Source organism: Meleagris gallopavo, chromosome 2 (genome assembly GCF_905368555.1).
Source record: "Meleagris gallopavo chromosome 2, MGAL_WU_HG_1.1, whole genome shotgun sequence".
Taxonomy (NCBI): Eukaryota; Metazoa; Chordata; class Aves; order Galliformes; family Phasianidae; genus Meleagris; species Meleagris gallopavo.
Window position 1 is genome coordinate 66,329,025 of NC_139405.1, and position 13,904 is coordinate 66,342,928.

Here is a 13,904-nt window from a genome sequence, read left to right on the forward strand (position 1 = left end):
TTTAGAGATTGTTAGATCTGTCAATATTATTCACAGCTGTGTGCCCAGCTGCTATTGCAGCAATCGATAAATCTACTGATCACAAAGTGCAACTTTCCTCCCTGTGCAAGAGTTCAGATCTGAATTAAAGAAAGAAAAAAATGACTTCGGAATGACAAAATGGATATAATCTAGGTTCAATAGAATCAGACTAAAAGCATGTAAATCTCATTAATCTGTTACAGCTGCTTGACCACAGAAAAAAAAAGAATTAAAAAAATTCAAAGCCCACAAAATATAAAAATCTGCCTGCATTTCCAATGAGTTTAAGCTTATTTTTATGTATGAACACATATCCTCAAAGCCAGAACTGAAATCTTACCTCTACTCATCAACAGAGATGAGGCAAGAACATGTAGTATCTTAAAACAACAGGCTTGAATTAGGAAAAAAATAATTGAACTTAAACTCGAATATTTTAAATGCAATTAGTAGCAGAGTTAGTTTTGAGATGATGATGATGAAAAAAAAAATAAAGTTTTTCTACATAAAACAACTCCCTATCTACAATTTTTGGACAAATCAGTCTTTTGTCTATAGAAACTTTAGAATATTTTGCCTAGTAATTTGAGCAAAGTTTTGTTTTAATGTTTTAGTGCTACCTTAAAATTCCATCAATTTTAAACATTTTGATACACAATAGAGTGACTAGAAAGAAAGGTTGTGTGGAAATAGCACATTACCATACTCAAACAATACTGACCTTTCACCTTTTAGCTGAAATAAAAGTTTTCCTGCTGTGCCTTTTAGAACATCTTCCCTTTCCGGTTTACCACTATGCTCATTACAAATTAATTGCCTGCCTTTGTCATTAAATGGTGTGTATGCCCTCTGCTCTGCTAAGCAGTTATCATTAGTTCCGTGAAGACTACTCATCATAGCTGGTTCTTCACAATCAAGCTTTTCTCCATCTGAAACAGACAAAGAAAATGTATTTTGTAGGTGTGTTCTTATACAATAAATACACAGGAGGGAGCTCAAAATGAACTACTTGTTTCTCATGTTACAGTATCAAAGCTTTCTGGCATCAGTTTGAAAAGTGAGAGCACTTGAGACTATTTTCATAAAAATACACTGAATGCTTTGCTGAACATCACTCCTTTAAGGTTTAACTTTATTTTTACTTTATGTTTTCAATCTTTCAACTTTTTTTATTTCCCCTTTACAGACAGAAGGATTGTACCTCATAAAAGAAGTGATTATTTTTCAGGATCTAAATACTATGATGGCAAGCAAAAAGTAACTGGCAATCTTGTACCTCAGTATCTACCCATTATGAAACGAAATGAAAGAAATCAAATGCTACATAAACATTTACAGGACACCAGAATGACCAGAGGAGGCAATAAGAGGTATAGCTACATTAGGTTCTCAACTTCTTCAATTAGTAGCATCAATATATCAGGGCTAATGGATTCTTGTAAAAGAGGTACACAGTAACACAGTAAAATTTAGTACTTTTTGCGTAAGACTTATTTTGCAATAAGATTTTAAAAATGATATTCTATTTATCATATAAAGTAACAATCCCAGGCAATGGAAGAATTGTCGTTTTTGTAAATGAGTCTTCATTAAAGACAGAGCTCTAGCACATTCCATAATGAGTTAGTGTGCAGGAAATCAAGATCACAAAAGTAATTTTCTTGCAGACAGAAAATGACTTAAGCAACATGTTTAGTGACCTTTATTAAGTCTCCACTAATGAAACTTAACACTAAATATGATGTAGCTGGAGACCTGTCAAGACTTATTACTCCTATTTACTCTTCCTTTTACGCTCAAGAATCCATCAAAGAATCTCCTTAGAAGACGCCATCTCATTATCTCTTTAAATATTTCAGCATTTACTCATCATTTAACCCACTGAAGAAAACTTCCAGGAAAAAGCCTCAAAGCCAGGAAAAAAAAAAGGCATCTGAGAGTCTTCCAACTTATTTTCAGAAATGAAATCCGGTACCATTTTTGGAAATCATTTTCAGGACTGGCTTTAAGCCATTCAGTATTTTTAAAAATTTACTCCAAAAGGACTTGACGGTTCTTTAATATGATAATGAATATGACATCAAAACACATCATGCAGTTATATTTGTAGGAAGTAAGATTCTTACAGTGATCCATTGGAGCCATTTTAGCAGGAAAGGCATCTCCCTGAGAAGTTCTTCTAAATAACTGTGCCCTAGCGTTGCTGATTTTCCTAACCTCTGCAGCATCCACAGCAGGCTTTGGAAGGGAAACAGAAGAATCTTCAGCCTTAGATGAAATGACTACTATTGGCTTCTGTCACAAAAGATAAAGGAAATTTTGATAAAAGCACCATTTCACTTGTTTTGTTTAAGCAATACATTAAAAAAAAAAAATTATGAAAAGAGGTATATTCAGAATAGAATAGTAAGAGTTACATAGGTTTACTCATGAAGAAAACACATCCAAAATCTAAAGATAACATTTCACTGAAAAAGCCAGAGCACTTCTCTAATATCGCCCCAGAAAGCCATTTAAAAGCAAACACTTGGGGATGCAAAAAACAAACAGAAACTAACCAACTAACCTAAGCTGTTCAGAAGAGTAACTGAAACTTGACATTCTTTCCCTCAGAAATACTCATTTAACATTATCTGCAGTGTGTGATTCTAAAGACAAATCCCTTCTTTATGATTTCTTTTTGAGAGCTGAAGTAGCATTTCCAAAACACTTCAAACATGTTCCTATCACATATACCACTTCCTATCACACTGTGACAAGTCATGCAGATCCAGAAACATGTAAGTTCTCTTTTTATTCATGTCAGTATCTTGCATCTTAAGAGTATATGACTAGCACTCTAAACATCTAAAATTTTTTTCACACTGTACATAAATATATATTACCACTCAATACCTGGGTTCTCTACCTTTTTTTTTTTTCCCTTTTTTTTTTTTTTTTTCCCCTTTTCTTCAATTAAGAATCCATTTGAAAGTTTTCAGTTTAACCCTCAGGAGCTTAAGTGAAGAGAGCCCAAGAGGTGAGACCCCGTTGCCCACAGCCACCGCAACTACAACAAGCTCTACATTTACAGTGTGTGAAAAAGGTAGCTTAACTACTGATAAGATCAATGCAAAAAGCCTTCCTTTTTCCACCCACTCGCACACAAACTAAAGAAAAATTTAATACCAGTGTTTAAATCTGAATTTAAATACACTTCTACAAGTAGGTATGGTATTTTTAATCTTATTGATGTAAACACTCTATTACTTCATCAAAATTACTAAGATATGACATTTCTTGGAAATTGTTGAGGATTTTTTCCTACTTTCCCATGAAACACCACATTTAGTATACCGCCTAAGAAATGATATACACAGCAAGCATACTTCATTGTTTTAGCACAATTTCTTCTTCTGGACGTGAAACAAACAATTGTGACAATATTATATTTCTTTTGAATCTTACCAAGTAGGAGACTCCACTACCTCTCTAGGCAATCTCTGCCAATGCTCTGTCACCTGTCCAGCACAGAAGTGCTTTCTGATGTTCAGAGGAATCCTTCTGTGTTTCAGTTTGTGCCTCTTGTCCTGGCACCACTGGTACTGAGCACGGCTGAGAAGAGCCTGGCTCTGTCCACTTTGCACCCTTATATACATTGATGGAAGCCTGCTGAGCCTTCTCTCATCTACAGTGAACTGTTCCATCACTCTCAGCTTTTTCTTACAGGAGAGGTGCTTCAGTCTCTTCATTATATCTGTGGGTTTAACTGGACCAACTCTTCAGATGCTCTCTACTACTGTTTTAGTAAGGAGCCTAGAACTGGACCCAGCACTTCAGGTGCAGTCTTGCTAGCGCTGAACAGAAGGGAAGGACCACCTCCCTCAATCTGCCAGCAACATCCTTCTTAAAGCAGACCAGAATGCCACTCAGCAAGGGCACATAGTTGACTCATAGTGATGCTTGTGGCCTTTTATATTTTAGTAATCTTAAGTGAGAAAGCTGACTAAAGTTTCCATCTTCTAATTCTTGCTAATGTCACTTATAATTTTGATGCAATAAATTTGAGTAATATTGGTATAATTGACATTATTTCCAGCTTCATTTTTAAAAAATGACAAAGCTGACTTTATAAGTATCAGACTAATATTATGACAGACTTCTTTTTCTCTCCAACCTATTTCAACAATATCAAATTCCAGAATTACATCGCACCGCATAAATTATTACATATTTTTATGTCAGCATTGCATAGAGTTACATCCAGAGTACTCACATAATCCAATGGGCTAAGACGAACACCAGAAGCAGGCCTTGATTCAGCCAAATCAAAACTGGAAGCATGAAGACTAGGATAAAGAAATCAATCATAAATTAATAAAGCAGATTCATGCTTGCCACAATACAGTTTATTTCATACACATCTGTAACAGTTCTCTAATATATGCCTAACCTCACGCAAAAACACAACTGTGGTTAGCACTCAAGCTATCTGACGTAGGCTGCAGAACACTGCAGGGCAGAAAACTCAGGTATGTACAGGCATGAACACTCTCCTTGCTGTAGCACATATAGAACAAGCATGGATGCCAGCCTGAGCTATCTTATTACCTGATCATCAATGAACAGCCAAGTCATTCTCAGGTTCTTGTCTTATGTAAGGGTACACTACGTAACATGAAACATAAGATATGTAGAGTTCCTGAACACAGTATGGCCACTGACTCACTTGTATCACAATTCAGACACAGCATTTTTTAATTTCAAGAGGTGTAATTTTGTATTTAAGAGATTTGAGAAAGTGCTGAAACACAAACAGTTTATGATGAAATAAACATGCTTTCTCAGTTTCTAGAGAAAAATATAAAGATTATTCAATTTTTAAAATATTGTCTTAAAAAGAAAGGTATGTTACAGACCATATTTTTTACACTATTCTTGTATACAAAACTAGTGTAACGAGTGCTTCTGGTAGCTCTAATCCACAGGAACTTCTGGGACATGCAGATTAACACCAAAGGTAAGCATCATTAGAAAAAGGCATAGGATGTGATTAGGAATACAGATTAACACAGGAGAAAAATCACCAGAAACACAATTACAGATTCAAATCATGCTGCTAAAGGATGTTTGAAAAATCTTAAAGTCACAGTACCTAAAAACTGAAGGAGGTCTATTTTGAGGAGCCCGTGAAGATCCAGATCCAAAAAGTTTCCTTTGATCCTCTGCAGGTGTAAATGGCCTCTGAGTTCTTAGTGTTCGTAGAACACCTCTGGCTTCATTTATAATCTCAGAACTGGTCTTCTGCTTTGACACTGGAAGCCTGTAGAATGGCTCTGGCTTTTCCATGTTTTCATTCTTTGAAGCTTGCCTTACTCTGTAAAGTAACGTACAGGAAGAAAACAAAAGAACATGTAAAGATAGAGAATGCAGTGCAACTTTTAAGTTACGAAATATTAATATATTAATATTTCTTCTACCTTAAGGTATTACCAAAAAAAAAAAAAAAGAAAAGAAAAGAAAAAGAAAGGTATCAGAGAATAACAAAGTGGTGGGAAATAAGCAGTTCTTGATAGTATGTTTCCCTTCTTAATTCTCAGTTTTGTAGGAAAATGCAGAAGCAGAGTAGAAAGCATCTGACATGGAGAACCTTTATTTTTCCAGTGGGAACTAAAAATTGCCATGTTAGTACTACAGTGTTTTCTCAGCAAAATGCTGAATTCCCGAAAACAATAGAAAATCTGTTTCAGAACACCTGAATACTTATAAAATACAGTAGTCCAAACAGGAATTCAATAATAAGCCTTATAGAGAAACTTTATTTCCAATGGACTTAGGAAAAAAACAACAATGTGAGTTACTGATTTTACCAAGAAAAGCTTTGTAGTAAGTCTGAGGTGTTATTATCAGTAATTGATAAGCAAAGACCCCAAGCATATCCAAACAAAGACAACACTAACATAAGATAAATTATCAACCCAAACTTTCAACCCAAAATTCCCCAAAAATCGCTGGCTATCCTGGTGCAGGTCTCTGTAAATATCATTCTTGTCGTTTTGCAGCAAATCCATCGTGAACTTTAAGCTATCAAAAATTCACAGAATCACAGAATGGCCAGGGTTGGAAGGGACCTCAAGGATCATGAATCTCCAACCCCCTGCCATATGCAGGGCCACCAACCTCCCCATTTAATACAAGACCAAATTCATTCAAATTCATTTTGTGTTTCAAACTTACCTAAACATAAACATGTTTCTGCACCGTCTTTGACTCAGACCCTATCTTCTATCCTCTGGCTTTGTTTAAGACAAAGAGCCAACAGTAGATCAGATACTGCTTTCTTGTTTATTTCTGAGCTATCATAAAATGGCTGCAGTAGAAAGGGTCCTTAAAACCTACCCAGTTCCAACTCCCTGCCATGGTCAGGGCTGCCACCTCCCAGCTCAGCTGCCTAGGTCCCATCCAATCTGGCCTTGAGCACCTCTAGGGATGGGGCACCCAAAGCTTCTATGGGCAGCCTGTGCCTGTGACTCACTGCCTTCTCAGTAAAGACGGTTCTTCCTAACATCTAACCTAAATCTCCCCTCTCTTAGTTTAAAACCATCCCCCCTTGTCCTACCACTGTCCTCCTCCAGCTTATAAGCTTCCCTCAAGTACTGGAAGGAACCATGAAGAAAAAGCCCTATTTCTCTAATTTTTTAGTTTATTTCTTCCTAGCCACAATTTTAAGTTTCCAGCTGCCTCTTCTGCTCTTTCTTTCAGGTTGTGCACATGTTGGCAGTCTCTTTAATTAATACACAATACAACCCCCTCAGGTTAACTACACAGGGTCAAATTAAGAAGTAGTGCACCAACGTCTTTCACTTCAGCATGCAGAACAGCAAAACACAGGAACAGATCAGGAGCCTGAGTCTGTCAGTATGTTTAATCTTTCCTATTACAATTAATACATTACTTTTCCTCACTGTAGCTGAATTTAGCTACGATCCATACTCTTACCTCTATCGTGATTCAAGAGCATTAATTAAGGAATTGTGTTTGGAACAATTATACAGCTATTTCTCACTGAACAGGGAAGGTAGACCACCATTCCCTATTCTCCCAGCTACTTACAAGTCAAGGTTTTGACCTACAAGTTGCAGGCCTTATGTGTAGGACATAAGGGCGATAAGAACCATGTTGAACAGAAACAATAGTAAATTGTATTCAGCATGATTCTACACATCAGAAATGTGAAGTAATTCACATTTTTTCTTTTTCTGGTCCATGCATTTTCAGATGTCCTGCTGAATTTTTAAGATAAAATATCTTACATTCAATCTCTAAAGAGCGCTATATTCTCTAGCTCTTGAAGCCTCGGAGCTTTGACACTGGAATGCCATCGAACCATAATGGTTGGAAAAGATCTAAGATATCTATCTCAACTGTCAATCATCACCATCATGTCCATTAAAATGTGTATTTTATTGCATTTACACTCATGTTCTCCATAGCTGTATTAAGAAGCCACCTGAGAGATACGATGCATTTCTGTGGATCAGTACCATCTCTGATACAACTACCTTCAGTTGTTAATGCTATGACTGACTGCAAATCATCTATTCTAGAAGTACATTCATTTGCAAATTGCAGTTAAGATTTCCAGTATAATAATTTTTTATTTGTTTTCACTTCTTATCTATTTCATTTTAACTGGTAATAGAACTTTTCAACCATAAGTTTAATTACTAAGTTCTAGCATTTGGCCACTGTTTGGATCACGCTTCCAAGTCATTAAGAGTTAAGTTTTAATAATTAACATTTCAAAGGGTACCTATGATTTATTTTGAATGCCTGACTGAGCTCACACTGCTGCTCTGGTGCATCACATTTCCCTGCTGCTGCTGTAGGAGTGGCAGCTGGCAGGTCTCTGCTTTCAGGCACCCAGCAAGAAGGACAGCAGTGGCCCTGGGAGCTTTCATGGGGAGGGGGAAGCCCTGAGCACAACTGAAGTTTAGCACCAATCCCATGACAGCTTAACTCTTCCTAATTTTGGCATATAGTACTATTATGCACATTCAGAATTGTAGTACTGATAGGATACAAGTGTATTACTAATTGGTATCCCATAATTATTAGCCAGAAAATTTAATAAAGCACAAGGAAACAAGTAAGCAATGTCATAAACTAGATGTATATATACATGATAAGATAAGAAAGGTTATTATTTCTTGCAAGCAATTAAGAACCATGGAAATTCTTTATCTGAATTTGGCTGCTGTGCCAACATGGTGTGCCATCACAGACAGTACAACCACTGTCTCTTTCTCAAAAAGCTGACAGAAAGATTTATATTCCCTATTTTATCATGCCTAAGGCTGAAACATTTAAGTATCAAGCAGCTACTCTTCTGCAGCAACGCTCTGGGATGAAGTTTCACCTGCTCTCTGCTATCCCAAACCCCAGAAGCTCTGAGCAAGTACCCTAAGCTAGTTATATCATGCCAGTTTCCTCTCGAGTTAGGTGGGAAGCAAGGAGTAGAGAGCAGTAACACAGGATGAAGGAAGGATGACTGCACCAGCTGCCTAGACTGCCATCTAGTTTTACCCTTGTTCGTTTTGTTGGTTTTTTTTTGCTTTTTAATGAGAATATTTCTTTTTTTTTTAATTATTATTTATTGGTAAGATTGTCTATATATGCACTTTTTAAAAACTCTACTTATGCCTTTCTTTAAAATACAATACCTTAGGTAAAAATCAGAAATAATTCTAATTATCTGTGCCTCTTTCTGAAAATCCAGCAACATTCCCATTTTGCTCACTAGTCCAGCAGGGACACATAATGGCAATGTTGCAGACTCAAGGTCAACATAACTGGCACGTGCCATGTCCCTGCTGCTGTCACCATTTTCCAGGCAGCCTTTCACTTGCACAGGTGATGCTCCTCTCTGTCTCTCATCAGCCTCTGAAAAGCTGTACTCGGTCTCTTGCCTTTTCCTCTCACTTGCTTCCTCCAGAGTTCTTGTCTTTACTCTACAGAAAGATTTGAAAGCAGCAGATGACAGCATAGGATCAGAGAGCCCCAGCTCAACAGAGTATGGTTCAGAGAACCCCAGATCAGACCCAGCTATCACTAGCAGTGAGATAGCTGCACCTTCACAGCACTCACTCTGGGTCAATCAGCAAAGCCTGGCTGAGTGCATCAGGACAGCAGAGTCAGTGCGGTGCTACGTGTAGCTCAGATCTCAGAAACGGGATCATTTAATCACTAAAATACACACAGAGCTCTCAGCACTCACTAAGCACAGCACTGCACCTCAGAGCAGTACCAGCTTCAGGCTTAAAAAAGCACCAAATCATCACATCAAAGAAATAGCCTTCAGCAGACACCAACCTGATCTGGAAGACCAAAAATGTTTCCAAAGCCTACTAAACAACCACGCTGGATGAAAACAAGGTATCGCAGTGAGCTCTGCCCCACCGATTACAGGCAGCACACACTGCCTCACCGCATCAGCGAAGAGAAATCCCGTGCTGTAGCCATCGGTGTCATCATGGGTGATAATTGAACCCAGAGTCCGCCTGCCATATCAGCACTCTGGGGTAGTTAGCGAGGGGCGGCTGCCGCCGGCAACAGGCGCTGCCCCGCCGGCTCCCCTCCCGCTCGCCGGATGTTCCCATGGTAACCGCACACATCATGGCCGCCGAACCGCGGGCTGCGCGCCGGTGACGGACGGGCCCCTCACTCACCGCTGGCAGGGGATGGCGGCCCCGCCACAGCCGTAATGCCTCACTCGCTCCCTGAGAACACCTGCGGGAGTGGAGGGGAGACGCCGCAGATGCCAAGACGCCGGGACGCTTGCGCGGGCGCATGCGCAGCACGCCGTGGTGGATTGAGGCGTTCGGGGTCATCGCTCCGGCGGCGCGGTGTTGGATGTGGCGGTCGCGCACCCTGGGAGAGGGGCAGGGATAGGGGTCCTGCTGCAGGAAGGTGCCCGCGGGGGGGTGGGTTTCAGGTGGCAGGCGCTTCTTTAGGTCTGTCCTGGCCTCCATGGAGAACCTGGTAACAGGTGGCAACGAAATAAACTTAGTGTTGACAGGAGTTACTCATTTCGGTAAAGTTGTTGGATGTGTGCCGTTACACTGCATTCTCTCTAAGCTCAGATTTATACTGATCAAAACGAGTGTAGTTAAACCTTTTTGACATAGTAAGCTAGAGCGGCTACAAGCATTGGTCATTGCCAAGGTAACCAAATCATGGCATAGCTGCATCTTCGAAACCCCAGCTCGTGCACCAGTTTTAGAATGGCTTGGTTTGGGTAGGGGCTTAAAGCCCAACCAGCCCCAATTGCTGCTGTGGGCAGGGCTGCCACCCCCCAGCTCAGCTGCTCAGGGCCCCACCCAGCCTGGCCTTGAGTGCCTCCAGGGATGGGGCACCACAGCTTCCCTAGGCAACTCCACTCAACTCCAACAGCTTCCAGTTAGCACTATTTCGTCTTCTCACATCTTTTTCTCTGAGAAACTGAGAAATAACTGGTTTCATATTCTTCCATATTGGGTCTTTGCTACACATGCACATATGGCAGTGATACCGTGTTCTTCAGGACCCCATGGGCTTTGCCATACACACATACGCACGTGCGGTTGGGTGGCATGAGGGGGTCACTGGCAGTGTGCCCCCCAAGCTGTCTCCCAAGCCAGATCCCACTGATGGGACCCCATTTTCCAGCTGCACCAGGCATCTTCCTCGAGGGCCCCTCGTACTGGTGTGGGTAACGTGACCATGGCCCGTATCAGATCTCCAGACATGTAACAGCAACAGAGACAGCCCTGTTACAGTAAGCATGTTGTTTGTGACTAAGAAGAACAGCCTTTGTTTTTGGTGGTGCCCAGCAACTGGACAACAGGCACAAACAGGAACACAAGAATTTCCATGCAAATGTGAGTTTAAAACTCCACTGTTAGGGAGACGGAGCATCAGAGCAGGCTTCCCAGAGAGGCTGTGGAGTCTCATTCTCGTTCAAGACCCACCTGGACACATTCCTGTGTAACCTACTATAGGGAACCTATTTTAGTGGGGGGTTGGGCTAGGTGATCTCCAGAGGTCCTTCCAACCTCTACAATTCTGTGACTCTTCTTTATCTTGCTCTGAATGCATTTTGAATTTATCTAAAATCTGCTATGTGACAGTGCTTATTATCTGTGAATAACAGAAAAATCTAAAAAAATAGTTTCATCTGATCAAGGTTCTTCCTTGGTTCTCTTAGAACAAACAAGATATATCTGAAAGCATGTATCTCCAAATAAGCTCATTTTATGCATATAGTTTAAGTTAGCAAGCTGTATATTTAAAATTAGTATATAGAGATATATTTTACTGACTTAAACTTTCTTTTGTTAATTGCTTCTGCATGATTAACATTTACTTTCTCATGTTTGTTAGAAAAAAACCCCGTTGTCATTTTAAATTTAATTCATGTTTCTCAGTATTGCCATAAACTTGTTTCACCCCTTTCTTCTAGAACAAAAATCATCTTCTTACAGTCCTGACAGGAACATAAAAAGATCACCACGTGTAACCTTATCAGGTTTACATAACATATGCCTTCACCTCTGCTGTCTTCCACTTTATCTCCAATTATGAGATATCTAGTCATCCTTCTTCTCCAGCCAAGTTCAGTACCTCGGAAGTAACTAAAGCCTTGTTAGTATTGTACTTGCTTTTCTTTTTATATCTCTCCTTAAACACCCGAAGAACGAGGATGTGCATTTTTGTGTGCATATGCTATTTCCAGATTATTCACAGTTAGCTCATTCTGTTATTTTGTTCTCAACCTTTCTTTTATTGAGATAATACATATGAAGTTTCACAGGAACATCTGTAGATCTGCTTCCTAGTAAAGCCAGTTTGAATCTCTTTTTACTATTATCATTGCATCATTCTTTAAACAATTTTTAAATCCACCCAGTTAAACCCACTAAGCCATCCTTCTTGACATCTTTAATCCTTTTCACAGGCATATTATTTCTCCTCACTATTTTCTAGGTCAATAATTGAAGAGTTAATTTTATGGTTATTTGTTTGGTTGTTGTTTTTTTGTTGTTTTTGTTGGTTTTGGCAATTATAGCAAATATTTCTTTCCTGATGTTTCTCTGCTGTCTCAGTCGTTGCAACTTTCTCACTTAAATCCCTTTCCTTATGTGCTTTTTATTGAATGAACTCTCAGCACCTCTTTTAAATGCAGATACTTAATTAAATCTGCATGTTTGCAGAAACTTCCTTTTAGGATGGAAGTGTCAACAGAACATATAAATTGAGTAGGTCTAAGAAAGTCAGTTTTTGCTCAAGAGACTGTCGATGTTTAAACAATGTGTTCTGAGCAGTTCACTGAAATTACTTATAATGTTCGAAAATCATGAAAAGAATTTTGTGTTGGTATCCAATCTCATTTTCAATTCAGCTAACTTAAATTTATCTAGAAATAAATTTATCTAGAAATAAATCTTATCTGAGTATCTAAGTATACATGGCCTATATTTCAATGCAATTCAAAGTTATTTAACAGTGTTAAAAACTTTGCATATCAAATGTTCACTGATCATACTTGCTACTTCTTGTTGCTGACCTGTAATAGCAGCCCTCAGTGCAATTTCAGCAACACAAGCAGAAATGCAATCCCCATTTCCCTCTAATTTCTTTCCTCTTTTTTTTTTCAAAACAAAACAACCCTACCTCAGATCTGGACAAAAATCTTTCTTTTGTATGCAGTTTTGCATAGACCATCTGGTATATCCTGTTAAATAAAATATGTGTTTTGTATCACTTGTACCTCATTTCAAAGGCAGGCGAAGCAGTTCATTTTACAGCACTTAGAAACAAACCCAATGTTAGGTAACCAAATAAGTTTTAATCAAACAAGTTTATGAAAGTCTCCTATACAAGCAGCAGGGGAAATCTGTCAAGAGTAGAATCACAGAATTATAGAAACACCAAGGTTAGAAAAGACCTCCAGCGTTATTTAGTCCAACTGTCCACCTACCACCAATATTTTTCCACTGAACCATGTCCATTAGTACAACATCTAAATTTTTCTTGAATGCCTTCCAGGGATGTGACTTAATCCTGGGCAGCTTGTTCCAGCACCTGACCACTCCTGTAAATAAATTTTTCCTAATACCCAACCTGAACCTTCCTTGGTGCAACTTGAGACCATTCCCTAGTCCTATCACTAGTTATATGGGAAAAGAGGCCAATTCCCATCTTGTCACAACCTCTTTTCAGGTAGCTGCAGAGAGCTATAAGGTCTCCCCTGAGCCTCCTCTTCTACTTCTTCTTCAGACTAAACAATCCCAGAAAGACCACTGGTTATATGATGAGATAACTGGCTTGTTCAAAGGGACCCAGACAGACTAGAGTAATGGGCTTGAAACAGTTCTCAACAAGTTCAACAAAGGGAAATGTAAAGTCCCACACAGGGGGACCTCAGCATGCTGGGGGCCTACTGGCTGGATAGCAGCTTGGCAGAAAAAAACATGGGGGTGATGGCACCAATTTGAACACAAGCCAGCATTATGCCCTTGCCACAGAGAAGGCCAACAGCCTCTTGGGCTGCATTAGGAAGAGTGTTGCCAGTAAGTTGAGGGAGATGATTCTTCCCCTTTGCTGGGTACTGATGAGGCCTCACTTGGAGTGCTAGATCCACTCATGCGCTCCCCAATATAGGAAAGGCATGGACATACTGGGCATAGACATACATACATACATACAGCATAGGACTACTAATGTGATTAAAGGACTGGTGCATCTTTTCTATGAGGAAAGGTTGAGAGCTGGGAGTGTCCAGCCTAGAGGAGAGAAGGCTCAGTGGGATTTCATCAGTGCAGAAAGAAGGGGAATGGTAAGGTAGTGGAAGCCACAACCAATGG

At 39.4% G+C, this 13,904-nt stretch overlaps 1 protein-coding gene across 13 annotated transcripts in view; it reads right to left on the reverse strand.

Annotated features, from left to right (window-relative positions):
• ARMC2 (armadillo repeat containing 2) overlaps nt 1-9,860 on the reverse strand; it is a 68,632-nt gene extending 58,772 nt beyond the window's left edge. For 8 of the 13 annotated variants that reach the window (XR_014881449.1, XR_004158946.2, XR_014881448.1 and 5 more), the window contains exons 1-5: nt 9,373-9,845; nt 5,156-5,377; nt 4,277-4,349; nt 2,148-2,316; nt 743-950 (exon numbers count right to left, since the gene is read on the reverse strand). Coding sequence is in view for 6 of the 13 variants with exons in the window: in XM_019613035.3 (XP_019468580.2) it covers nt 743-950; nt 2,148-2,316; nt 4,277-4,349; nt 5,156-5,349 (644 nt within the window). In the remaining 7 variants the exon portion in view is untranslated. Of the gene's footprint in view, nt 1-742; nt 951-2,147; nt 2,317-4,276; nt 4,350-5,155; nt 5,378-9,372 lie in introns of all 13 variants that reach the window. The other 5 variants (XM_085217521.1, XM_031552509.2, XM_085217519.1 and 2 more) reach the window with 4 other exon arrangements.
• Between the last annotated feature and the right edge of the window lie 4,044 nt (nt 9,861-13,904).